Below are 15,138 nucleotides of genomic sequence, written 5' to 3'. Positions count from 1 at the left end.
CTTTAACACGTCACTAAAATGACAGTAGATAAGGGTGTGTGTGTGTGTGTGTGTTTAATGGTGTAAACCCCTGAAAATGAGAACAAGAAAGGAGGCCACAGCAAAAAATTTTGGAAGTTGGAAAGCAGATGGACCAGTGATAAAGGACTTAATGGACCCAAGAAAACGGACTGCTAATGTGGCAGCAAGGAAAGCCAACAACCACTGCAGTTTATACCCCAGAATCCCTCAGAAGCTCAAGAATCAGCAACATCAAGTACTTTTGGAGATAAGAATAAAGGTGGCAACTAAGATAAAGGTTGGTTGAAAGCTGTTTAAAAAGCAGTCAGATACCCAGATTCCTTCCCCCATCCTGGCAAAGTACTAGAGACTTGATAACCTCCAGAGATGGTAAAATAGAGGGTACCTCAACTGGGGGGACCTGGCTTGGTTTAGGGTGCCCTAGCCTTTTCCTCTTCCTCAGTTTTAGGGTGCTTGCAGCAAAGACCATATGATTCTGGCAGGAGATTAGAATAGACTTCTCTGGGGAACCTGACTGGACCAAGAGGAAAGACCCAAAGATATTGACACTGGAGGTTTCCAAACCAAACTTTTGGCCAGAACACCCTCCAGTGAAGAACCTCAGTCCAGACCCTTCAGTCAGCTTTCGTTCCCCACTCTTAAATATTAGCAGATGGCCAAGCATCACTGTGCTAGAGATCAAAACAAATATGAAGCAGCAAATTGGAAGAAACAGAATATGCTGGGAGGAGAAAACTTAACTATCACATATGTTCTCAAGGGTCAGAGGAAAAGGATTGCAAACATGGAACAAGATATTGAAAAAAAAAATGAACATTCAGAAAATTAAAGGGACACTTTGAAATAAAAACTGTAACAGCAGAAAATGATAATTAAAAGAAGAACTGGGTAAAATTGAGGAAATCTCTCAAGGTAGAGCAGAAAAATAGCAAGATGGAAAGTCAGTTAGAAAAGATGAGAAAATTATAGGGCCAAGAAGTCCAACATCTGAGTCCTATTTTCTGTTCTCCAGAAAGATAGCACAGAATACAGAAGGGAGGAAATCATCACCACAATAATACCTCCTCCCCACCCCAAAATTTTAGAACAGGACATGAATTTCCAAACTTTAAAAGCCCACCAAAAGGTCAACACGGTGGGCCAGGCACACCAATATGAAATTTCCTGAACAAAGAGAAAGTTCTTTACACTTCCAGAAAGAAATTACTTCACCTTTCACAAAGATAAGGAATGGGAATGGCTTCGGACTTAACAGGCACAGGGGAATCTAGAAGGCAGTGGGATAGCACCTTTACAATTATTTCCAGCCTTGAATTCTATAAAACCAACCAACCGTGTATCAAATGAGGAAGAATGAAAATAATCAGCTCTACAGGGTTTCAAAATCACTGCCCTTTCCCCCTTCTTAGGAAGCCACTGGAAGAATGTGCTCTACCAAGTGAGAACAAGGGAGAAGCTGAACTTAGGAAAACTGAGGTTCGATACTATAGGAAGATGAAGGGACTCCCCAGGACACTGAGGAAGGGAGATCCCAGAGTAGCATGTGCACATCAGGCTCACAGGAAAGCCTGTCCAAACTGGTGTGGATCGGGAGGTGCTGGACCTTCTTAAGGAAGAGGAAATTGAGGGAAGACCTGATGCCTGTGTCTTCAGGGGAAATGAAGTGGTAAAGGGCACGATGTCAAGTTGTCATCATTTCACATAAAACTAAGCAAACAGGAAAAAACAAGACAGTCGCTCCAGGAAAAAAAAATTATGCAAGAAAGGAAAAGTAATCATAACTTTCCACATTTCTCAGCTACAATGAGTATTTATCAAATCGTCATAATATAAATACTGAAGGTTGTCCTAACCACAATTATCATATTTGACTGTAGGGAGACTGGAGGATGGAAAGCGTATGTGTGTGGTGGGGGCAGGGGAGGGAGGGAGCGCAGTCTTCAGCCCCCGCAGTGAGAAGTCAACAGATGGATCTAAAACCGAAGCATCGAGATTGGGTGTGCAGGCTGATGGAGATAAATACTGAGGTAGTCGGCGAGGAAGTGAGAGCGGTGCCTCTAGGAGAAAGACATGGGAGGGGGCCCTGTGTTTTTTTTAAATTACGTTGTAAGGTTATTTGACTGTGAACTGCCTGCATATAAAGCTATAACAACAGTAAGAATAGAAACACTGGTGAACTAGTATCATCTGGTTAACATTTTTATTGACGGGTTCAGATTTTCGCTGAAGAGCTAGACCAGCGGCCTGCCTCCCCAAAAGATGACATCTAAGAAAAATACTCCTTTGGTAGGCATCGAAGAGTTGCAGGAGTGATGGCATGTACCAGTCTGAGTTGCCTTTTTTTCTTACCTCTCTAGATTATCCTCTTGACTTGAACCACAGCGAAACCTTCCTACAAACCACAACTTTTCTTCCTGAAGACTTCACCTACTTTGCAAACCATACCTGCCCCGAAAGGCTCCCTTCCATGAGTGAGTAGAGCTCTTCCTTATCTTCCTCTGCTTTTAAAACTGTTGCCTTCTTATTTGAGTAAACTAACAGGGAGAGTGTTCTTGAGCTCTCAATATGTCTACTTATACAAAGATTGTAAACGCCTCCCGGCCGTTGGAAACAGGGATTATGAAAGTTACTTGTGCCCTGGCTCCTCTTCAGCACTTCTGTAGGGTGGCCTGTGTTCCTGGTGCCGTTTTCTACCACATTTTTCACTCTTTGCTTTACACATGCCCCCTCCTTTGTAACTCGGGGTCTGTTAAGATGTCCTAGAGAAAGTGTAGGCAACCAGCTTTGTCTTTTAGTATAAATCACACTGATTATATGACTTGTTCGCTATGAGGGAAGTTATTTTCTTAACAAAGTGCTAGTATAGAAAATTCTTGGATCTTTTCTTTCTCTTCCTTTTTCTTCTTCCCCTCCCCTTCCTCTTCCCCTTTCCTTTCCTTCTTAGAATCTCATGTATAATCTGAAGCAATGACAATGTACTGTTATACCTTTTCTGTACCTTGGGGCTTCTTGGACAGTCCTCTTCTTGACTTGAGTCCGAGATGATGAGAGTTCTGAGTTTGGACGTGACCAGTCGGGGTCACTGATCAATGAATTGGGACAGTGTGTCTATACGTGCCTCAGGAGCACACAGCGACGGTGCCAAGCTCAGCTACTTTTCTCCTTCCATTTTGAGAAGTTCAGCTGCTGTACACCCTTGGCAGAAGCAGAACTCAAAGGCTCAATTTCTTGATTTGCTGCTTTACCCAGTAATAGTAATAGTGATTTGCTGAAATGCAATGAGTTGGAAAGCAGAGGAAGGGACCCCCATCCCTGTTAAAAACACAACCCACTGAAAAAGCACTGAACTGCTCCAGAGATTACAACCCTGAACATAGGAATAAGACTACCATTTTCTGGCCTCTTAATTAATTATTTTTTTCCCTCCTCTCTTCAGAGGGCCCCATAGCCATAAACATGAGTGAAATTGGAATGGATGCCATCCATGAACTCTTCTCTAAAGACCCAACCATCAAGCTCGGAGGTCACTGGAAGCCATCGGATTGCATTCCTCGATGGAAGGTAGGGGGTGAGGTCAGACCCCAAGTGCTGGAAAGCCTACCTGCCATCATCTGAATCACCATGGGTTTCACTCTGACCTTTTGTAATTTGCACCCTACTTACTACTTAATGCAAAGTATTTGCATTTGATGGGAACATACTGGAGGAATGGATTTCCCTGAGGACTCTTCTGTAGCCACAGAAATTCACATTGTTCTGATGACTGAGCCAGGACCCTTTTTCTTCCTGACAGGAATATTGGCTAAGCAGGGGATGGGGGTTGGTAGGTCTCTTGTGACACATTTGCAGAAGCCATCTTCACAAATTCAGTGCTTCATGCCTCATTTGGCATTGTTGCCATGAGTCTAGCGGAATAAAAAGTGGAGTTATCTAGCTTGACACTGAGAATTGTTTAGTTTTTTTCTGCGTGACTCTAATCAGGAGACATCGGTAGTGTGGATCAAGCTTATGACACTGGCTTAAGTCCATTCTTTCAACAAGTATTTAGTAAAGTGCCTGTTCTGTGCCAGCCCTGTGAGATGCTGTGGTGCAGCAGTGATCCAAGCACGTCTGGAACAGATCAGTGTTTCCAGCCCATCACAGGGTTATAAAATCAATTTAATGACCAGCATTTAAAAAAAAAAAATATATATATATATATATATATATATATAAAAGTGCATTGCATGTTTTAAGGGGAAGTACTGTTTTGTGAAGCGTGTTTTAGTCGTATGTTTCTATATTTGTGTACTGGGTCACAGTGAATATGAATGTATGTCTTTCTCTGGGTTGTGGTCTCGAATTCATTTGCAGGCCCACTACGTACATGGTATGGCACGTGTAAGAACGAGGTCCACTTACTTCCAAGGGTCGACTTGCCACCAACAGGTCTTCATTTAGAGAAGCTGAGGATAAGACAGCTCCCAGAACTCCCCAAGAGCTGGTCCCCGATTCTGCAGAAGTGCCCTGCTGCAAAGCAACAGATGAGGGGACTAACAGGGCGGCCTCTTTTGCTGTGACCCATTGCAGGTGGCAATCCTTATCCCCTTCCGGAACCGCCATGAGCACCTCCCGGTCCTGCTCCGACACCTGATTCCCATGCTCCAGCGCCAGCGCCTACAGTTTGCATTTTATGTGGTGGAGCAAGTAAGTGGTCCTTTCTTCTCTCTTCTTTCTCTTCTGAGACAGCAGTTTAGAGAGCTTCAAGCTAATGCATCCTTGGTGTAAAGATCCAGTAAAACTGAAAGCTCACGACTGAGTCGCCCTGTGGCAGGAAGGGGAGCAGAGGGCAGTCCTGCTCCTGGTTTGAGATGTTGCTCAATATCAGCAGATTTGAGTGCAGCGTGGAACTTTGTTTACCCTTGAACAAAGGCCTCTTGTGGGCTGGTTTTGCTAGAGCTGCTTTAAGTGTTGTCTTTAGGCTCCAGACCCAGGAAATTCCCCTTAAGATAAGGAGCCACAGGTCGAAGTGGCAGTGTTGTTCTTCCTTCCGTATATGGGGCTGGGTACCCTTCTAAATGCTGTTACATGGCTGACTGTCTGCCTTTACAACAGCCTTGGGAGAGAGGAGCTTGGGTTTATCTTTATCACCCCTTTTTATTTCCGAGGATGTCAAGGCCAGAGGTCAAGGGATTGTGAGTCACTGATGAGCTGGGCAGGACCCACCTCCCTTCTGGCCCAGTGATCTCTCAATAAGCTCTCCTTTAGGCAGGGCTGAGGCAGCAAAGATTGTGCTTCAAGAGTCCTTTTAAAAATAAAGGTCTGCTTCTTTTAGGTTGGCACCCAGCCCTTTAATCGAGCCATGCTTTTTAATGTGGGTTTTCAAGAAGCAATGAAGGACTTGGACTGGGACTGTCTTATTTTTCATGATGTGGATCATATACCAGAAAGCGATCGTAACTATTATGGATGTGGACAGATGCCAAGGCACTTTGCAACTAAACTGGATAAGTATATGTATCTGTGAGTATCATTTCCTCTTAATTAAAGAGGTTAAATCTAAAAGGATGGTGAGAGATGCAAAGATGGCAAAATCCAATTAGCTCCAACCTGAATGGCAATCAACTGATGAATGGATAAACAAAATGTAGTATATCCATCCATACAGTGGAATGCTATTTGGCAATAAGAAGGAATGAAGTACTGATATATGTGACAACATGATGAACCTAGAAAACATTATGCTCAGTGACAGAAGCTAACTACAAAAGACCACGTATTATATGATTCCATTTATATGAAATGTCCAGAATAGGCAAATCTGTAGAGACAGAAAGAAGAATAGTGGTTGCATAGAGCTGAGGGGAATAGAGGGAAATGAGTGACTGTTGATGGTGGGTACAAGGCTTCTTTCAGGGGGGTGATGAAATTAATTAAAATAGATGGTGGCCATGGTTGCACAACTCCATGAATATAGTAAAAACCATTGAATTATACACTTTTAATGGGTGAATTATATGGTATGTCAATTCTGCATCAATAAAACTGTTATTAAAAAAATCAATTAGAAAAAAGTTCAATTAGCTACTCAGATTGATGCGTCTCGTCCTGAGGAAACAGTTTCAGGTGGTTCAGGGCAGTAGCACAGAGTATTGTTTTACTTAAGACTTAGTTCTCCAGTGAGATGGCCTGTTCTAGGCAAAAAAAATCACCCTTTAATGCACAGATGATTGATACCATACATCTTCTTTTAGGCTTCCTTATACCGAGTTCTTTGGCGGGGTGAGCGGCTTAACAGTGGACCAGTTTCGGAAAATCAATGGCTTTCCTAATGCTTTCTGGGGTTGGGGTGGAGAAGATGACGACCTGTGGAACAGGTACTACCCTTCTTCTGATGTCTTCTAGAAATGCTACCTTAGACTCTCCAGACCATCACTGTCTAATAGGAATTTGATGTATTAAGCCATGTATGTAATTTTCAATGTTCTAGTAGCTACATTTAAAAAGGTTAAAAAAGAAAAAGGTGAAATTAATTTATCATATTAATAAAAATATTTTGACAATTATATTTATCACAGTATATCCAAAATAATACCATTTCAACATGTAATCAATATAAACTATTAATGAGATATTTTACATTCATTTTTTTCTGACTAAATCATAGAAATCTGGTGTTTACTTTACACTCATAGCACATTTTACTGAAACCTCCCCAAACCAGAGGTCAAATGTTAGTTATGTGTACACAGATTTATCCATGCCATCAGATCAGGCTTGTATTATGTAAGTTTGTATGAACAATCCTGTGTGTGAGTAGTGTAAAATAGTATTTTTACAGAGTAAGTAAATAGTAACCTAATAAGGAACAAATAACCAAAAGAATTTCTACCTTGTATCCACTTTCTATCTCAGCTTTAAAAAAAGAAAGGGTGTGTTGGTTGTTAATGCAAAATAATATTTGCTGGTAAAAATTCAGATGATACAGACGTGTCTAAGCCAGGGAGTATAAGTCTTAATCCCCATTGTTGCCCTGTTTCCTTCCCAGGAAGTAGCCATTTGAACAAGCTGTTTCTTTCTGTAGACTTCTTTCTATTCATACATAAACAACCCAGACACATCCCTTCTCCCCATCCAACCATGTTAGAGAGCCACTTTATTATTTTTAACAATTGCATGGTATTTCTTTATGTAGACAGACAACAATTTATTTTAATCCTCTCCTGTTGATGAACAATGTTTAATTTTGAACACGTTTTGTTCACGTGTGAATATATCTTTAGATTAAATTCCTAGTTGCAGAACTGCAGAGTCAAGAAGTAAATGCACTTTTTTTTATTGAAAATTTTTTTTTATTAATTAATTTATTTTTGGCTGCATTGGGTCTTTGTTGCTGCACGTGGGCATTCTCTAGTTGCAGCAAGCAGGAACTACTCTTTGATGCGGTGCGAGGACTTCTCACTGCGGTGGCTTCTCTTGTTGCGGAGCACGGGCTCTAGGCACACGGGCTTCAGTAGTTGTGGCATGCGGGCTCAGTACTTGTGGCTTGTGGGCTATAGAGCGCAGGCTCAGTAGCTGTGGCACACGGGCTTAGTTGCTCCGCGGCATGGGGGATCTTCCTGGACCAGGGCTCGAACCCATGTCCCCTGCATTGGCAGGTGGATTCTTAACCACTGCGCCACCAGGGAAGTCCCAAGAAGTAAATGCACTTTTAAATTTAACTATCTTTGATAGTTATTGTCACATTTTCCTCCAGAAAAGATTGCAAAAATATTCTGACCAACAGCGCATTAGCGTACAAATTTTCTTACACCACCAGCAACATTAGATGTGAACAACCTTTTAAATGTGTGCCGTGTTTCGGCTCTAGTAGCTCCATGTGGCTTGTGGCTGCTGTTAGGCAAAGCAGCTCCAGGCAGTTCTTTCTCAGCCTGTTAGGTAGAAGTGGCATCTCATCCTTTTAACTTGGGTTTCTTAGGAACCTAGTGAGGATGAACAACTTTTCCAGACAGTTAACTGGTTTGACTGGTTTTTGAATCCAGTTGAGCTCCCCCAGGATATCTGTCATAACTCTCATCTTGCTCTTTCCTCAGCTCAGCAAGGAGCCCCTCAGTGCAGGAACCTACAGCTGGTTTTACCCAGCGCCCCGCACAATTCCAAACACACAGTAGGCATTTCATACATATTTATCAAATGAGAGTGAGGACACATCTTCACACAGTCGGCCCTCCGTACCCATGGGTTCTGAAGTTGAGGATTCAACCAACTACGGAATGAAAATATTAAAAAAAAAAAATTCCAGGAAGTTCCAAAACGCGATGCTTGGATTTGCCACATGCTGGCACCTATTTACATAGCACTGTATTGGGTATTATAAGTAAGCTAGATTTGGTTTAAGGTATCCTGGAGGATGTGTGTGGATTATATGCAGATACTATGCCATTTTACATAAGGGACTCGAGCATCCACAGATTTTAATATCTGTGGGCCCGGTGCTGGAACCAGTCCCCCACCCAGAGATTGAGGGCTGACTATATATCAAAATGAGAGTATAATTTGGAGTCGAGGAGGATGTTGAAATATGAAAATGATCATAAATATCGCATAGATATCCAGAGTCTACCCCATGTATTGAGTATTTCTTGGGGTCCTATCAAGTTTCCAGTAAACCCAGCCTGGGAAATCTTATATTTATCATATTAAGAATAAATATCCTGAACACCTCCTCTAAATTCTTCTTCCCTCATAGTGACTTTTCATAAATTGTGAAGTTTTACATCTATATCGGAGGACATCGTATAAATTAGTTCATCTCCCTGGTGATGGGGGAGGTGGGCGGAGACATAAGGTCTCTCTAGGGGGAACACACTGTGGCTCTGACTTTGCTGACTTGCTCTGTAGTAGGTCATGGAAGGACAGGTGTGCCCACTGGGGAGAACATGTTTTTGATAGGAGCCAAACAAGCCGGCCCAGAGGGAGTGTGGTTGTACCTGTCACCAAGACCCTGTGTCAAACCTCAAGAATTTTGAATTTCTTTTTGAATTTCAAATTTCTTCCCTTCTTCAAAACGTTTTTGTATTGTAGACTTCTTTTCTAAAACTGTGAACTTATCCAGAGGGGAAGCAATATGAATATTTAGATGCAGAAGTTCTGTTGTTCAATTTGGGGTTCTTCAGCCTCAGGATAGGTTTGGTCACCTATGGGACTTGATCATTTTACCCAAAAGCCCATCCTCTTTGTCTTGGACAGAGTACAGAATGCAGGCTATTCTGTGAGTCGGCCGGAAGGTGACACAGGGAAGTACAAGTCCATTCCTCATCACCACCGAGGAGAAGTCCAGTTTCTTGGAAGGTTGGTGCAGTTTATTTATTCCTTGTACAAATATCCTGTGTACTTCGCATTTCCAGGTGTCCCCGAGCATTACAGCCCCTTGTCTTGCTCCCCACCCCCTCCAAGGTCTTGTTCGGACAGCTGTTTTAGAGTTCCTGTATATATTTTAATTTAAGTGTGAGGCAGGCGTTTGGGGGCAAAATCATACCATTGGTGAAAAATTTTGATAGTAAGATCTTTTAAGGAAATCACTCATTCTGTGTCTTAAGCTTTGTCGTCTCCTCTGTAGCCTTCAGGGAGATGGGGAAGAATCCACTCAGGTAAAGGTTTCTGTGTAACTCACAGTCACATGACAAAAAGTTTGGCACCCTCCCTGCAAGCTCTGGTTCTGGAAGGGTGTCCCTCAGCTTCTGTTTGTGTGGTTGCAGCTGCTTTATGACCCTCTGTACGTTCAATAAGGAAATTCCAGATCGGACTGAGCGGGGCATGTGGGCGGAGTGGCTCTTTCTGTCTTTTGCTAGTAGTGGGGAGCAGTATTCTCTAGACAGTCGATCTGGCTGCGTGAACTCTCTTTTCATGGGAGTAAGCAGGCACTGAATACAGACTGAACTTTCTCATCCCGTGTGTCTAACAGCTTACCTCCCACTTCCCCACTCTGTGGTCTTGGGCAAGCCATTTAATATTGAGAGCCTTGGTTGCCTCATCTGCGAAGGGGCCGGCACATTAAATGAAATAATGCTGTAAGTAAAACACCTCACATGAAATAGGACGTGTTTCTAATTCTAATGACGACGTGTAGCCTGGAGGAGCTGAACGGCCAGTCACCCGCCATGTGGGGCAGGAGCATCGCTTTGGGTTGTGCCGCCACCTGTGGTCTGCCCTGCTCCGTCCGTGCCGTGAGGAGCTTGGACCCTCGCTCAGAGCCACCCCTCTGTTCTCTGCTTAACAGGTATGCGTTGCTGAGGAAGTCCAAAGAACGGCAAGGGCTGGACGGCCTCAACAACTTGAACTACTTTGCAAACATCACATACGACGCCTTGTATAAAAACATTACCGTCAATTTGACACCCGAGCTGGCTCAGGTGACTGAGTACTGAGACGAGGGGAGAATATATGTTTGCTTCACCCACCGCCCCCAAGAAAGCAGCCTGACGACATGTCTCGGGGCTCCGCAGAGGAAGAAAACAGAAATCCAGTGTGGATCCGTGAGGGATCACAGGGTTCAAGGAAAAAATGTGAACAGAGCACACGCACATAACGCCTTCACCGTTTGGACCCACTGGGCTTGAGGGAGTCAGCCGGGAACTGACTTTCTCTTTTCACAAGACAAACGTCTGTCCTGCTGCTCTTCTCCCCCATCTTCTGCCCTGACGTCCCATCTCCTCCACAATCTCCAGAACCGGAACTGTGATCCGCCACCATCCCGCCACGAATGGCCTTGGGAGCTTCTTGGCCTTCAGAGGAAAGAGGCAGACCCACCACAGGGCAGCTGTGTTTTAGGAAGAGCAAAGGAAACTCCACACAACCATTCTTCTACGTCTCTGGTGTTCTCTTTGGTTTCATTAAAAAAAAAAAAAAAAAAAAATTACCTGCTTTGGGTGGGGGTTGAGGGGGGAGGGGGGAGGGATTGGGGAAGATAAATAGACATATAACAATCACTTCTTGAAGAAGTATAATTGTAAATAAGCCATGTAAAATGCCTTTTTTAAATTTAATTTTCTAGCTGGCTCCAATTCAAACCGAGGGTTTATACATTAGATCCCGTATTTGTTTGGCAGATGCAGAAACTCAGCTAAAATGGAATAACATCATCTCCCAAATTGCTGTCACTCTGGAAGGGAGTGGTTATAGGGCATGTCACAAAAGAGCAAAACAGTCCAGTCTTTATCACCGGTAGCTAACTTCTTGTGTCCCCCTCCCGTTCCCTTTTCCAAGTCTTGCTCCCGACTTTGGCTCTGGATTCTCTTCCCTGCTGGGCACGTCCACTCTCATCCCAGTCTTGTGCTGAACAAGAAGCTGCCGTGTTAGAACTGCTCCCCCGCTTGAATCAAACCCCTCAGGTGGGCCCACTGTGCACACACCCCTGGATCTCTGGACTTCCTGTCTTGTCCTTTCATCATCATAAAGAGAGAGTGTGGGTGTTGGTTTTTCCTACTTCCGTCTCTCTCTCTCTCTTTCTTTCGCTTGCTCTTATGGAACTTGGCCACAGTTTCTGAAGTCTGTGCCTAAATTACCAACCAGCTTCAACGATTCCTTTGAATATTTCCCTTTTTGGTTTCTGGAAAGATTTGTTGTTAACACTATTAACTAAGACATAGAATAATGAGCAACTGAATTATGAAGAATTCAGCCAGGGAGCAGGTGACACTCGTGTGCTATGGGTCAGCTGGGATCCAGGTTAGACCAAATCCAAGCTTTGGGTTAGACTAACAAAGCTGCCGGACGGCCGCAGGAGCCCAAGTGCTCCATTCACGCCCCCGTTTGCTTTTTGAAGTCAGACTCTAAATCACATGTGAATTTGTGCCTTTCTGTTTTCGCCTGAGCCAAATCCCTCATCTCATCGTCCCCTTTGGCTTCTGCAGAATTCTGAAAAACGCCAGGTTTTCCCCCTCCTTTTCCATAAAACATATTTATATATCATTATTAGGAGTACTTTCTGAAGTGTACTTCATGTTTTTTTTAATTGCCTTGTTTGCCTTCAACTTCCTTAATTTTCATGGTTTACATGGATGTGTGTAGAGGCTGTATTTGTGTATATACACATGGGTTGGGGTTTCTTCCATTGCGTGTGTTGGTTCCATGGACGTATGATCCCCACAGGCTGTGGGAGTGATTGGCCAGGCCTTGTTTTTTTGTTGTGTTTTTGTTCTTTCGAAGAGGAGAATGCTATTTAGAAAATAAACTGCATTGCAAAGCTCTTACCGGCTCATATGAGAGAGCAGGTTCCTGCCCTTGAACACGCTGGTAGTTGTATCATAATGTTTTAAAAGAGTTTTGAGCATTTCTTGCTTTAAAAGACCTTCACGAGGAACATGACACACAGAAGTTCTTTTGGCTTTCCTTTGATGTATGGTGCATAAAGCAATAAAGATTTCTTTCCCCCCTTCCTTTGCGCACCCCCAGGCCTCTGGGCTGGCCTGGCCTCTTCTCTCTCTGAGGGCTGTGAGCTGCTTTCAGTGTGACAAAATTATGATGTCATTTGGAAGAATTTGCCAGGACAGACTGATTCTTGGTCAAGAATGGCTCGTGTATACTCGGCAGCGTTGTAAAATATTGTTTGAAGCCTTTCATTAACACATTTACCATCAAGAACAAAATGTTGGCAAAAGGCTAACACCTGATTTGAAAAAGAAAATGCTGATTTGAGGACAAAAGGAAAAGTCTCTTTCCACGGCTCGAAGTAGGGTCATTTAAATCATCCCGCAGTCATGTGTGAGTTTGTTTTATTCGTGTGAAAACTCTTGCTGTGCACTGTTAAGTCATTTATCCACCAAGCTGAGTATCGTGTGGGGAAAGGTAAAAGTTAAAAACACCGCCAGGCCTGTGTTCTGTTAATAGTGTGAAATTCTCATGTTAAGAAAAAAAGAACAATAAGAACCAAATGTGACCTTGCATATATTTTGACAGCTGAAATTCTTTAAGGCTACCAATGAATGACCCCTTAAATCAGTCTTGTCTTTTGATTGCTGCGTATAGGAAGAAGTTTTCCTTTCACGCTGTTTTGTTTTGGGGGGCGGGGGGGGGTTATCAGCAAAACTATTCATTGTGACGTTGCAGGGCCTCTTGTGATAGCCTCTCTACCACAGACATGAAGAGCTAAGCAACAGCACACGTACTGATTGTATCCACTCACCGATGACCATTACATTGAACGTAGCTCGCTTACTTCCATCACTACGAGTTTTTTGAGCTTGCTCTTATGTTTTAAGAGGTGCCAGGGGTACATTTTTGCACTGAAATCTAAAGATGTTTTAAAAAACACTTTTCACAAAAAATAGTCCTTTGTCATTACATTATTTACTCATGTGTTTGTACATTTTTGTATGTTAATTTATGAATGATTTTTTCAGTAAAAAATACATATTCAAGAACCAAACCTTGGTGGTCGTCTGTCTTTGTCTGGAACAGTTTGACTTCTTAGAGCCTTGGCTTCCAGTTTGCCGGGCTGACCTCCAGGTGGTCCTGAGAGCCCGAGCCCTGCAGTCAGACCAGTTGAGTGAAAAACGCTGCTCATGTAGCCAAAGCATCGAATCCCACCGTGCTACCAGGCATCCGCCCACACTTGGGTTTTCGTTCAAGAACTGGCCCAGGCGATGCCCATCAAGTCGAATAAGACACCTGGGCAAGGGGTGGGGTGAGGGAGTTTGCCTCCAGAAGGTCCTCTGAGGCCAGTCCAGAGTTTGCCGTCTGCCTGATACTGCGTGGAGTATAATCGTAGCTTCTTTTTGTTGAATGTTTACCGCTCACTAATATTTATTGCGTGGAAAGTTCTGTGCCCAGGTGCTAGGGATATAATGATTAGCAAAATAATAAAGGGTCAGTGGCTTCATAAAGCTTACTATCCTCTTCTCCTCCTGCACTCCCAGATGGAGGGTATGATTTAACTACAACCACGGTAAGTGCTATAAAGGGGTGACTACGGACGATGAGTGCACGGTAGGGAAGGCGTCCCTGAGGTGCGGTGGGTGAGCTGAGGGGAGATGAACAGGGTACCCCGGGAGCTGCGGGAACAGAAAGCCGGTAAGGCGGGAGCAGAAAGGGCGAAGGGACGCAGCGGGCAGTGTTAGGCTGGGGAGGCGGACGGGGCTGGACCTTGCAGTGCAGGGCCCTGTGAGCCAAGATAAAGCTTTCGGGTTTTATGTTTAGAGCAGTGGATTCAAGCGCTTCCAGGAGGTGGGGCTGTGTGTGATGTGAGTTGAGAGTAATTTGAACAGAGGCCTCTGGCTGCAGGGAGAATGGCGGATTGTAGAGAAACAAAGGAGTAGGAGGACCAGGTAGGTGAATGCAGTCATGGTGGGGCGTGGTGTGCAGGACGGAGGAGAGGAGATGGAGGGTTGCTGACGTAATACAAGACCTGGACGTGGATTGCTCTTGGGATGGAGGAATCCACTAAGCTTCTAGCTTTGCCACTTGTGTGGATGGCAAGGCCATTTTCATGAGATGAGGGCACTGGATGGAATTGGACCAGGTTCATGGGGATGATCATGAGATCAGTCATGAGTGTGCTGAGTTCAGGGGGTTTTGAGACAACCAAGCCGAAACAGCAAACAGGCTGTTCTGCGTGTGCTGGCTTGGGGACTCAAGGGAATAGTCGGGACCACAGATGGATTTGTGAGTCTCTGGGGTAGGAGATAAGTGAAAATCTAGGAGTGGATGAGATTGTTTAGGGACGGAGTAGAACAGGACGCATAGAGGGAGAACAGAAGGTGGCCTTGACCCAAGACTCTAAGATCTCCATTAATAACAGTTGGGAAGAAGAGGATTAGTGAGTGGGGCAGAGAGGAAGAGTGATAGGAGGAAGACAGGAGTGGATAGGACAGGAAGGTCAAGGGAGGAGAGATGTTCAAGGGAGTGGTCAATAGCACTGAATGCAGCAAAGAAGGGATGCCAGATGAGGCGTGAAAATTAAGGATTAGCATCGGGGAGGACACTGGTTGAGGCTAGAGCCGTTTTGCTGAAGTGGAGGTGCAAGGGGAGCCGCACTGGAGAAGACCAAGGAAGGAGGAGGTGGAGTAGCAGCGAGTGCAGGCGTTTCTTGAATTTCCTATAAAGGGATGAAAAAAGAAGGCTGGTACCTGGAGGAAGTGT

General features: G+C 44.1%; 1 protein-coding gene across 1 annotated transcript in view; it reads left to right on the top strand.

Annotated features, from left to right (window-relative positions):
- B4GALT5 (beta-1,4-galactosyltransferase 5) overlaps positions 1-10,918 on the top strand; it is a 77,208-nt gene extending 66,290 nt beyond the window's left edge. The window contains exons 3-9 of the mRNA XM_057530162.1: positions 2,379-2,492; positions 3,458-3,582; positions 4,591-4,707; positions 5,336-5,523; positions 6,255-6,377; positions 9,250-9,351; positions 10,280-10,918. Of these exons, the coding sequence (XP_057386145.1) occupies positions 2,379-2,492; positions 3,458-3,582; positions 4,591-4,707; positions 5,336-5,523; positions 6,255-6,377; positions 9,250-9,351; positions 10,280-10,427 (917 nt within the window). The 3' untranslated portion in view covers positions 10,428-10,918. The remainder of the gene's footprint in view (positions 1-2,378; positions 2,493-3,457; positions 3,583-4,590; positions 4,708-5,335; positions 5,524-6,254; positions 6,378-9,249; positions 9,352-10,279) is intronic.
- Positions 10,919-15,138: the final 4,220 nt, after the last annotated feature.

The sequence above is a fragment of the Balaenoptera acutorostrata genome, chromosome 15 (genome assembly GCF_949987535.1).
Source record: "Balaenoptera acutorostrata chromosome 15, mBalAcu1.1, whole genome shotgun sequence".
NCBI lineage: Eukaryota > Metazoa > Chordata > Mammalia > Artiodactyla > Balaenopteridae > Balaenoptera > Balaenoptera acutorostrata.
This window is presented reverse-complemented; position numbering and strand designations above follow the sequence as displayed.